The sequence below is a fragment of the Haliotis rufescens genome, unplaced genomic scaffold (genome assembly GCF_023055435.1).
Source record: "Haliotis rufescens isolate VD_foot unplaced genomic scaffold, xgHalRufe1.0.p SCAF_3, whole genome shotgun sequence".
NCBI lineage: Eukaryota > Metazoa > Mollusca > Gastropoda > Lepetellida > Haliotidae > Haliotis > Haliotis rufescens.
Genome location: NW_025964001.1, coordinates 21,011,220 through 21,023,842, shown reverse-complemented (window position 1 = coordinate 21,023,842; position 12,623 = coordinate 21,011,220). Strand labels below are relative to the sequence as shown.

General features: G+C 38.4%; 1 protein-coding gene across 1 annotated transcript in view; it reads right to left on the bottom strand.

Annotated features, from left to right (window-relative positions):
• Positions 1–8,608, bottom strand: part of LOC124137081 (protein trachealess-like) — a 120,625-nt gene extending 112,017 nt beyond the window's left edge. Inside the window, exon 1 of the mRNA XM_046503234.2 lies at positions 8,296–8,608. Within this exon, the coding sequence (XP_046359190.1) occupies positions 8,296–8,390 (95 nt within the window). The 5' untranslated portion in view covers positions 8,391–8,608. The remainder of the gene's footprint in view (positions 1–8,295) is intronic.
• Positions 8,609–12,623: the final 4,015 nt, after the last annotated feature.

Below are 12,623 nucleotides of genomic sequence, written 5' to 3'. Positions count from 1 at the left end.
CAGTAAATGCGTTGGGTTTTCTAATCTATCACTAAATTGTCTAGTTTGTTTACACTTACTTTCGTATGCAAATTGTGCGAATGCGGATGCACGCGGTAGGACTGAAATGCTTACCCTTTCCGCGAACACCTGGTGTCATCACTGATTTTTTCCCAGTGGTCAAGTTATATACCTTTAACAGCTATGTTGCATTTTAATGCCCAATAGAATCTGTCTCGGCAGTTAATTGAGACTGATTTATATATATTACAATCACATTCCCAAAAACAATGTTAGATATGATAGAATTTTATTATTCTGTCAGTTATTATAACAATGTATTCCTTTTCTCATATGATAAATATTCATTTGAATAAGATTCTGAAACTAATTTGTGTATAAAACACTGTTCACATGAACCTGGATTTTATTGCTCCAATATAATCGTGATTTGCTAGAATCACATCGTACTGTGAGCCTATTAATCATATAACTATAGCAGTGCGTGATATTAACTTTCAAAACAGCATTCACCCTGAGTTTAACAAAAACCTACCCAAACGTGGCTACAATTTACAATGTATGCAAAGAGTGTACATGACTTGATAATGCATAGAACGTTAACTACCTTATCATCATTATCATTATATGATACGTACAGGTCACGTCAGACCGACCTCTCGCGAACTTTGACCGACCAATGAAATGACAAGGAGGAAGTCGACATTAGCCACTAAGAAAGCAGCTTTCTTGAGCTTTGCGGCACTGGTTACAAACTGGCGACTTCCATTCCATTGCAGGCGATGCTTTTTAAAGTATTTTGAATCAGTCATACAGCCCGTAACCGTAGTTTTGTGATAAACTTTAGAGGTTGCATGGTTAGAAATATATTCCGCTGACAATGTAACATAACAATATGAATATAGATTTTCGATCACAAACGTTGATACTACTTAATTTCGTTTATCCGACATACTCGTTAATCCGACACAATCATATGCAATCAACAATGTCGGATTAACGGGACCTGACTCTATATGGTTACAATGTAGAATGATGATGAAGATCAAGGACACTAACATCAGGTGAATACTTGACTTGCCTTTAATGTGTTTATGACGCGTACCACCGTTGGGCAGGATCCGCCCGCCTTTCGTAAACACTTGGTATCATCACTATTTCATAATGATCAATACACACGCGCTAATGATGTGGTCGGAATCATACAATGGACTCAGCTGTTAGTCGAGATATCTTATGATTATGGAAAGGGTGGTAGTACACGTGGTTTACATAAACAGAAGTCCAGACCTGCAAATTCACAGTTAATTAACATGAGGAAAAGTAGTGCTAGGACGATACACCGATGCATCGGGGGCTCGCTATGTTTACTTCTCAATACAAGTATCGATCACAGTCGCACACTAAGTGCGATTCTTACCTTAAATGTTTGCTTTAATAACTGTTATACTAAACGCTAATTTGTAATGAAAGTTTATAGTGAAAACGTAAATATTTTCATCCGTTGTCCCATGCTTCACACTGCCGAGTGTAAATCAGGTATTTGGCCATCCTGTCTATGAAAAAGATGGCTTAGGGACCCCAGATAAGAGCATATGCAAGGATCATGATACATATCTGATCGTAAGTAAGGTATCGTGATACCTACTGGGTCGCACATTTGGTGTATCGTCCCAAGCCTCAGGAAAAATAGAAGCGTTAAGATCGCAGACACTTGTCATGTTCTATATCGAAGGGCAGCAAGCGGCGGGACAGATGTGTTAACAAAAGAGACAAAACCCTTTCCATATCCAAAGGAAATCTCTGCATAGAGTCGATTGTACGATTCCGACTATATCATGAGCATGTGTTTATGGATGCCTATCATATAATGATTGTACCAGGTGTTCGCGAAAAGGTGATCTGTGATCAGTCAGGCGGACTGATGTAAATATGTTACCAGTATATAGTTTCTACTAAAACGTATAACAAAAGGCATTGCTTCCTAGGGCATGTCTCCTTACTCTGAATACAATAATGAAGAAACGACGATGCCACTGTGAATGTGACGGCCAACCGCAGTGACGTAAGCTGCAGTAACCATAACTTTGATCAAACACGTGTGTTAGTTCATAACAGAAGACTTCTAACATTCAGTTTGGCATTGCTTGATTGCACTTATATTTTGTTCAACGTTCATACAACCGTATTGTTATTCTGACAGCATCGTCGTATAGAACACAAGACCAAACGCATATGGAATATAAAATTACCAATTTGTATACAACAAGTGAATACAGAACGTGTTTTGCCTTTAAATTGCACTAAATAATTGATGAACAATAGTAGGTTGAGGGTGTGCCTCTTACATTAATGTCCCCGTAAAATATTGTCTATTTCTAACATTTTGATAAACATGTTCGAAATAAACTATGATCAACATAATGAGTGTCTAGCTTAGTAGGGCGCAAGGGTGGCCCAGTGGCCCAAGACACAACATTTTTTCTGTACAGAGTTGCGTCCCTTAGGAATGCCAGAATTCTATGATAGGATATGATGTGAAACCCAGTTTCGACCTCATTAAGAATCCTGGTTTGTTAGCAACAACGCGTGCTCGTGGGTTACACTAAAGTGGTAAACGTCAAAAATTAACATCACTTCAGGTTTTCCTCACACATCGAGCTGACAAACTGTCATATAACTGAAATACAAGGGCTGTAAACTTTCTCATTCTAACAAAGACGATAATCGGAAGCAACTTCTTGGCTTTTCGACATAAAAACGTATGGTATAAAAACAACGGACTCCAATGGTGTGTAGGTGAGGGTGTGAAAACAATTAGAAATACCTAAATCACATATCTAGGCATGAGGTTTAAAATGAAAGGCCCAAGCGACAATTTGATGTGTTAGACATGTTATTTGAAAAGATTAGCCCAGTGTCCGGTCTTTAATGGACCGATGTTTAGAGAAATAATGTAATAAATTACTGTATTGGAAAGTTATAGTTTATAGAATGTTTATGAAGAAAGGGCAATTCCGAAAAGGTCCGAATCAGAAGATGACAAAGATCATGTTCAGTATGAATAAAGTTCTCATATTGTTAATCCACATTGGTCATATAACATATCAATATACACGTTTTAATATGTTGTTTGCATTTCATTTTAATGTTAACATTGGTTGTTTGTCCACGTTAATGACATAACGCGTATAGGTGCACGACGAGTGGGTGAGCCAGTGAGAGCGACCTTCAACATGTGAACTAACCTGTTCATAATCTACTCTGACATGTAAATTAACAAAATTAATTCCTACTATTTTAGGAAAAAAGGAATTGCAGTCGAGGTTGAAGATTGTATTCTGGCAGAACGGCCATATCTCACAGTACTTGTGGGGTCTCTCTGGACGTAGGTATCAGCGAAACGGTCTAAATGGACCATGACGTTGCTCTCAGACAGATAGCTAGTGTTTCATCGAGGCGGATGCCGCGTTTCAAAACCACCACTGTAGACATGGACGGCAATAAAATCTACTGATGGGACTATATATCTTGGCGGAAGGACACACATTGTATGTCAGGCATGACAGGGGACAGTGGGAAGGTCGGACGGACACAAAGACAAGAGATACGAGAGATTAGCATATTTGAATACTATATAATAAGCTGGTTGTCCTAGCTTTGTGAACTCTGCAAACATATGTGTACGAGAACAGGTTGTGTCGACCTACAGTGTGTGTTTTTGTGATGATTTAATACATTTCTAATTATTTTATACATCGTATAACAAAATACATGACTGACTTAATCTCCTGAAACACTGAACATTACTCAACATATTTAAAGCAAAACATATATTTACGAAACGCTAGATAATAATATGAAAAATGTCTCGTTTTTACAGCTTGTTTCATTTTTACGCATATGCACTTTCATTGTGCGTCACGAAAATATTTACACCGTTTTAGGTAATGTATGTAAATGTGTGTATTTTTGTTGATGTGAAATTACACCTAATAAATGTGGAGATGTTTTGCTCCCTTTTTTACATTTTTAAATACAATAATACTTTTTATCTGAAATAACAGCCTGACATTAACTTTATCTGATAAAAATGCAAATTTAAATTACAATTTTCTTCCTTCAAACAAATACGCCGCCTCACTTTTCCGAATTTCTTTCCCTAATTGTATTATTTCTTCGACAAGCTATGATGCCTGTAAGGTAATGAGGCCTCCAGGATACCACCATCGGTGAGAGAGAGAGAGAGAGAGAGAGAGAGAGAGAGAGAGAGAGAGAGAGAGAGAGAGAGAGAGAGAGAGAGAAGGTTTGCGGTGTGTGTGTGTGGGGGGGGGGGGGGGGGGGGGGGATAGAAGAGGAGAGACAGAGCGGACGGTGGACGACCAAGTGTCTTACAACCAAAGGCGACTGAAGCCCTCGTCGTCCCTCCACGGAGAGCGGGGACGGAGCCTCGCTGAGAGGGAGCTCAACGCCGACATGTCAACCGCTCACGGAATCACGACACTATTTGCAAACCCGCGCTCAGTAAACACAAAGTTTCGCATTTTATACTCCAAACTCCACATCGGAATAGGTTGACAATTTGGAAACTCCCAAGCGCCTGAGTTTTTGCATAGTTACTCATAGTGTTTGACGCGTTTTGTTTCCGATGAAATGTGACAAATTATAGGTTATACATTATCATATATTTAACGGAACAGCATTACTTACCATCGAGTCAATTGCAATCAATCAGCAATAAGTTCTCATAACCGTTCTTTCTTTTTAAATACAAGGTTTCATTATATTACCTTCAGAAACGTGTGTGAGAATGCAAGTGATTTATCATAAACCATGCCCTGAGCAATACTCCTGGCAGTCGGGCCTTACTTTGTTTCTGCATGCTTGTTTTATTTGGTGTTAATAACTTCTCAATATATGATGTTGGTACATGATATATAAATATACCACTTTCTATTAAATAAAACTTTGGGTACGAGTTTCGTACGGTTACATGGTAAGAGAGACACGGCAGATTTGTTTCAAATCTATTGGATCATATAAGCAGTGATACACGTGATGAGATGTAACATGCTGCTAAAGCCTTATTGATGGATGATCAATCAAATAAATATAACACTGTCAAATCTATTCATATACATTCACAAAAAAGGCATCATAGAATAAATTATATATTGTCATGTTAATGCTTTCACTATGTTAGCGGTTCTTGGTTATTGCTTCCTATAGATACGTTTTATCCCATAATTATATACATACTAGTATATATTCTCTTTTATTCCATAACTATATACATTATAGTATATATCCTCTGTTATTCCATAACTATATACCTACTAGTATATATCCTCTTTTATTCCATAACTATATACATACTAAATAGTATGTATATATCCTCTTTTTGTCAGTCACTGCAATAACATATTATCTTTCTTAACTAGCAGAAAATCATAAATTAAAACTTGCAAACAGTTTATTTTTTAAATCAAACCTTTTAAGATAGTCAGGAAAATTAATAAATGCAGATATCTATAGTTGTATATAAAGTGCTGACATCTTATACTGAGCATTGCACGTCGTCCAATTATCGCGGTAACGCTGTGATTAATGCACGTGGAGGGATTATTAAATTTAATGATCAAACACAGGTATAATTATCCCGTTGAGATCTGAGACAATTTGAATTAATTAACCTAAGAGTTTACACAAAACAACTGCTCCCGTGTTGCTGGCGTCAGTTCCTAATACTACATTTTAAACCATATGATTCATTTCTTTTCAAAACGAAACCATTTAACATGTTAAGATATGCTAGTGAAACAGGTGATAAATTTTCTTGGAGCTCTCGTTTTATACCTTAACGTTTAGCCCCTCCGGGCACCCCTTGTATAATTACAGTAAACAACAAGTGTGCTGTTCATATGGAATCATTTGTTTTTGAGGACCGTGTGAGGATGACATATGACTTTAATAATTTTTAGTTTCCGCAATACATGTTACATTTTTCTCATACGAAACAATACTTGTTAAGTAACTAAAGGCGGGATTTAGAAACAATCGGGAAATTGTTTATTGATTTACATATAACCTGACACTGACAGTTTTGCTCATAACCCGGCGGAAGCAGCTTTTTACCTGCATATATATTCTGTAGAATGTCATTAATAAATTTGAATGCAAACGGTTTTTCCTCAATATGTTCCTGAAATAAATCTAAAATTTAATGTGTGTAATATACTGACGTGTATACATTTTTGTTACTGTTTACTTATATATATATATATATATATATTTTGAAAATGATGTGTTATAGGTTTACCCTATTAATTCACCTATCTTATTTTCAGAAACCAGAGTAATTGTAAAAGTACTATTATTTCTCCGTGGTTGATTTTATAACTGACAAACGTTGCTAGTGTGTTTGCTTCTTACAGGTTTAACAGTTACCGGCGTCTCGGCAATACAGTAACAATGTGTCGCATGTATGAGAATATATGTAAGGTGACTTGAGATGTTTCTCGGAGTCTCCCCTGTGTCACCTCCTCCCCTTGTCCCCGCTATATCTTGTCCTGCGATGTGACTTTCACACCGCCTTTGTCGCCCCTGTGGAGAAAACTACTGATATCCATCTCCATAATACTTCACATTTCAATGCAAATGCATAATTTTGTTGAAATGTGACATATTATGAGGATATATGTCAGTTTGTTCGTAAAATGCATAATTTTGTTGCATTGCACAGCGTTATGGCGATAGATGTCCATGGGTTCTACTGCAGAAGTGACAAAGAAAGTGTGAAAGTCACACACATGTGTCCTATCTTGCATGTGATTCATAACGAACCCATCACGTGCATGTAGTAATAACTCACATTGTGTTTACATTTATCACAGCAGAGAACCTCCATCTCACAGGTGTGCTGACACATCATCATTGCTTTAAGTGAAAAATGCATTAAAAGGATATTAATTTACTTTTTTTACCCTGGGCAGCAAGGAAATTTACATCAGAAATAACACGTCGAACCCCCGAGGGGACTCAACCAAAAAAAGTACGAGCATCCGTACTTAACTAAGAAGGTGTTACCCGAAATATAACATTCTTAAATGTGTTCAAATAACACGTTGTCATTTTTATTTTCATTGCACCTTTTTTTATATATCAATTCTTAACAGCCCTGTTGAATTTGTACCTTAAACGCCTTCATTAGCAATACGTTTCTGTGTTAATTCTAATAGAGAAATGAAAGAACAAAATATTGTAACGCCAAGTGGAGTTTGGTGATACGTTGGTTTTCTCTTGATAATTTTATTAGATCTTGTTCTTGAGTCACTGTTGCTATTTCGTCTGTGGACAGGTTTCACCGAAAATGCCATTATCAGAACACATAGGCGTGATATCTTTAAAGGGTTGTCCAACAACAATGTTTAACTTACATAGAATTTCATACAGATATTTCCCTGGATGTTAAGATATTAAAACGTCAGCAAAATTAGCCCTAGGCTGTCCTACATTTTTATAAGTAACATACATGTGATGACATTCTCGGAAGCTGGCACTTGCTACATCAAAAGAATCCTCATTATTCAAGATAATATATGACTTCTGCCCACAGGCGATTGTATTGAGCGGCGTTGTTAAATGGTTCATGATTAAATATTACAGATGTTTTAACTTTTGTATATATGCTTAATTAATATGTAAAATATAACAAATACACACGTATTTGAAAAGTTACTAAAGAATTAAATATCCCCTTTACTTAAAAACTGATACTTAAAAGAATATAAATCAGTTATTAATTCTGACATACTGTACTCGCGTTCACTTCATAGAAGACAGTTATGACAGAACGAAATACATGCGATTTCTTGAAGTAATCGATGGTGTCGATTAGTGTCGTAATCAGTAAGAAAAACGCCCCTTATGAAACTACTTACCATTACGTACATTGTATAAGGAGGTGAACAATATATGAGTTATTATATCCAGCTAACAGACCGAGTCGAGTTGTTATTTTGGGGAGTCATATTTTTAACATGTCCTCTTTCACACAAAAATGAATACCCACTAATTATTTGATAGTTGAATACAAGGATAATGTATACTTAACTTTTATCATAATAAGGTATCCAAAATATTTATATAAACATATTTGTTTTATCCATAGATTGTATTCAGTAAAACTAGTGTTTTAACGTGTTGCATGGCATTATTATGCTTATAACATCTGTGAACAGACAGCAGTTGACATGTTCCTCGAGGTGAATTTTGACAAATGCTAAACTAACTTACCTCCCAACGTCGAAAAAGCCAGAGCCCATCCCGAAACCAGGTGCCTGGATAGGCTGACGTAGCAACTCCCAGTGGAAATATGACTGTTCATTCATGGTCAAGTTGGATTCTAAACAGCGAGGTAAAAGTTTTAAAAGTTGGAAAGTGTAAACAAACTGCGACTGTCTGCTACCACGCGGGTATATCACACACTGCTCGCTTCGGCAGCGACTGAAACAAGTGCGATTAAACGAATCATGACCCCATGATCGATACAATCGTCACTAATTATTTCACAAACACCTATTAAAAGCGTTATCCCGTAGTTGACACGGTCCCTCCATTGGTAGAGCTCAGAACACAACACATTGTATCGCTGTCAGAGAGAGCCGTCTGCTACTGTTGCCAGCGACACCTATCGGCAATTGTACTCAACCCACTTGAGCGGTGTGCCCGCCTCCCTCAAGGAATATATTTTTCATTGGCTGTTGGGCGTTGTATCGCGATGCTGGAAATTAGATTTTACCCTCGTCTGCCAACTGACAGCTGCCTTTCGGTAGTAACTGTTTAACATGTTAAAGACGCATTAAACATGTGTATCTCACTCCATGACAGTAGTGGAATTGTCGTCTTTGTGAACCTCATAATATTGTTCATAAATCCCAACCGAACTTGCTGCAAGGTGAGTTGATTATTAAAGTGTTAAGAAACTGTTTCATCTGCAACTATCTTGGTACTGTTGCAATGGCAAGTTTTGTTTATAGGTATAACAGTGTTGTATTTCAGCTAAATATTAGAGATAAAATACATTCACCGAACGTTGTCTACTCTATTTTGTTGAATAAAGATAAACGACGTTGCGTTGGTACTGACACCTGTAAGGTTGATCGATAATATTAATAATAATATATAAGTGTGTGATTGGCGTTAACCATGTATACACCTGACGAAAACCTAAGCATCGTTTATCATATATTTCCATATAAAATAGTCATTTTCTAAATCGTATCAGTTCTGAATGTTTATGACACATTTAATGTTGTTTACAAAATGACATACCTCTATTGAAATAAAAAACCCGAAATCGATAATCTAATGACATGTTTTGTAGCTGTTTCACGGCAATAGTTGTTTGAACCCTCTCCCCATTGCTTCTTAGCATCATATGGTATGACTCAACTTCCCAAGAGGTATGGGTAGTATCTTAGACATTTTTAAAACGGGGATCAATGTCATAGCTAAATATTCCCAAAGTTACTCATTTCTGTAAGTTTTCAGTAGAGAATATAGGTTTAAATAGAAACGACAAAACCCTTTCCATATTCACAAGAAATCTCTGCTAAAAGCAGAGCATATGACCATGAATCACTTTCTATGATGATACCAGGTGTTCGCGAAATGGCGAGCGTATCCTGTTCCACCGCTGGCCCCAAAGAAATGTTCAAAGATAGGTCCCGTTCTACTGCCATTGTGACGTCTAAACGTATTGCAATACCATAGCCAAAACCTGCGGATTGGATCAGATTAATCTTTTCTAATTGACCCACGAACCATGGTACAAGAACATTTACTTTGTTCAACCAATGCAGTCAGCATTAAGATGGGAGGAATCATTAAGAACAGCTAGTTTTATAATCCAAGATTGCAATATATTTTGAAAAATTCATAATTTTCTTTTTACATTTGAAGAGGACAACAATGCTTTGCACCAGAACGCAGGGACGCCTTCTGTCATTCATATTATGTAACGTGATTTCAAATGGATTATGTCTTAATATGCCACTTCAGTTTTCAATTACGCGTTTCTATTGGTTTTGGTAATGTGTTATGCCATATGATGTGCGAGAATCTAACATCTCTGGCAATGACATCGATATTTAGGATAAAATAAAGACATACGCTACACCCCCACGTGTATATTAATACAAACGTACATGCATTGTTTGTAATGTTGCAGTGAGTTTACGGTCTCTCCCTCAGTTATACGTATTGGCTAACTCCATAGAAATAACAGGCTCTTCCATATCCATTAGAATTCAACCCGTGAAGATCCGAGGTTAGAATAGGTCTTCAGCAACCCATGCTTGCCCTAGAAGGCGACTGTGCTTGTCGCGAGAGGCGACTAACGGGATCGGATGGTCAGGCTCGCTGACTTGGTTGACGCATGTCATCGTACCCAATTGCGTGGATCGATGCTTATGATATCAATCAGAGAATTGTCTGTTCCAAACTCGATTATTTACAAACCGCCGTCACATAGCAGGAATATTGCTGAGTGTGGCGTTAAACATCAAACAAACAAATCATAAGATGTTTCTGCCAAAAGCAGGGTCGATTGTACAATTCCGACCATGTCATGAACACGTGTCCATGCATCCCTATCAAATAGTGATGACACCAGGTGTTCGCGAAAAGGTCAGCGTAGCCTGCCCATCGGTGGCACCCGCCACAAACACAAAACAAAAGTCATGCAAAATCAAGTCAACTGTTCACCTAAAAATAACACGGGAACGTATGGTACAAGTCAAGGATTGCATCGGGCGCTCTTTTGGTACCTTTACTGAGACCTTGAATGTTGTAACCCTGATAAAACAACTTTTGAGCAAGAGTCGTATGTCCATAGAAATATGGCAACATCCATAGAATCGGCACTCCAGATTCAAGAGCATCGAATAAACGACGACCGCTGTAAACCTACAGCGTGGACTACAACAATTACGTTGCGTCTTGTATCCAGTGGTATATGGTATGTAAGCGCCGATTTCCATGTTGCAAGATGTTCAGGATGATGTTCTCAATGGATGTGAAGAAGAGGTGAGGTGAAATGGGGTTTAACGTCGCGTCCAAGATTATTGCACTTATATAGCGACGCGCATGTACGTGTGTGTGTTTGTGTGGCTGCTTGTACTAGTCCGGACTGAAGCCGATTTCTAGTGCTAGCACACTGAGATACCATGCCGCAGTTTAACATTAATACCCCACTCAGACACAGTATACTGACTCCGAGCCGACCAGTCCTTGTTTTATCCCCTTAATGCCGAGCGCCAGACAGGGTAACAACAAGTACCATCTTTTAACGTCTTTTGGTATGACGCGGCCGGGGATCGAACCCCGGGCCTTCCGCTCTCCGGGCGGACGCTCTACCACTGGACCACGGAGGCGGTCGATGTGAATAAGAACAAGTGTGGAGTGTTGTACACATGCCAACATTGCAATGCATTGCAATTGCAATATGGTGTGCAATATGTTGAGCCATGATGGCCACAACCAGGAAAGACTCACTCTCAACCATGATGTGTCCGACTGTGTGCGCGGATCGGTGCTAAAACACCCGGATAAGGGTTTGTCTGATCTAGACTCGACTACATGCAACCATGAAGGGACTGCGGAGGAAACCACAATTCACGCACTTCCTAACTCACTCTCTCATGATCCCAGGAGACACACTGAACGGACCCCTCCATTCGGTGGTGTATAGCTCCACTCTGTATGAAGCATGAAATAACACTGGACTCGTTTGCAACTATAACTGTCCAAAATGAAACGAAGTTAAGGAAGCGAATGGATCCAGGGTATTTATCAAAATAGAATAACATACTGTTTGTTTGTTCTTTCTTTCTTTGTTGTTTAACGCTGCACTCAGCTCTATTCCAGCTATATGAAGGTGGTCTGTACCAGACAATCCAGCGATTAACATCATGAGCATCGATCTACGCAATTGGGATAGGATGACATGCATCAACCAAGTCAGCGAGCCTGACCACCCGATCCCATTGGTCGCCTCCTGCGACAAGAATAGTCGCCTTTTACGACAAGAACGGGTTGCTGAAGACCTATTCTACCCCGGATCTTACGTTCGAATAATACACCGAATAATAGAGGATGTTATCAGATAGACCCTGTTGTGCATTGTAAACTAGCTCCTCTCTGTTTTATGAAACTGGGTGTTGGTTTAACGCAGTTGCTTCGAGATTCAGTTGGAAAGCCTAGTAGTTAAAGCTTTTGCTCGTCACACAGTAGGTCCGGGCTCAATTCCCAACTTGGGCCACAAAGGGTAAAGGCCATTTCTGGAGTGCCTCTTCCGTGATATGCCTGGACAATTACTCAACAATAAATTCAACTGTACTTCAGTTGTATCACGATCTCGATCGTTAGTCTTTTTCGATATGGACAAGAGATATTCTACTTCGTCAGTATCGCTCCAATCGCATGAATATCTACAGAATATATGCATGGATGGGCAGATGGATAATTTTGAGGGAACAATGAGTTTTCATAGTTCATATTGAACTCAGATATGGGAAGAATATGATAAAGAAAGTGAACCAAACGCGGGCAACAGATGTATT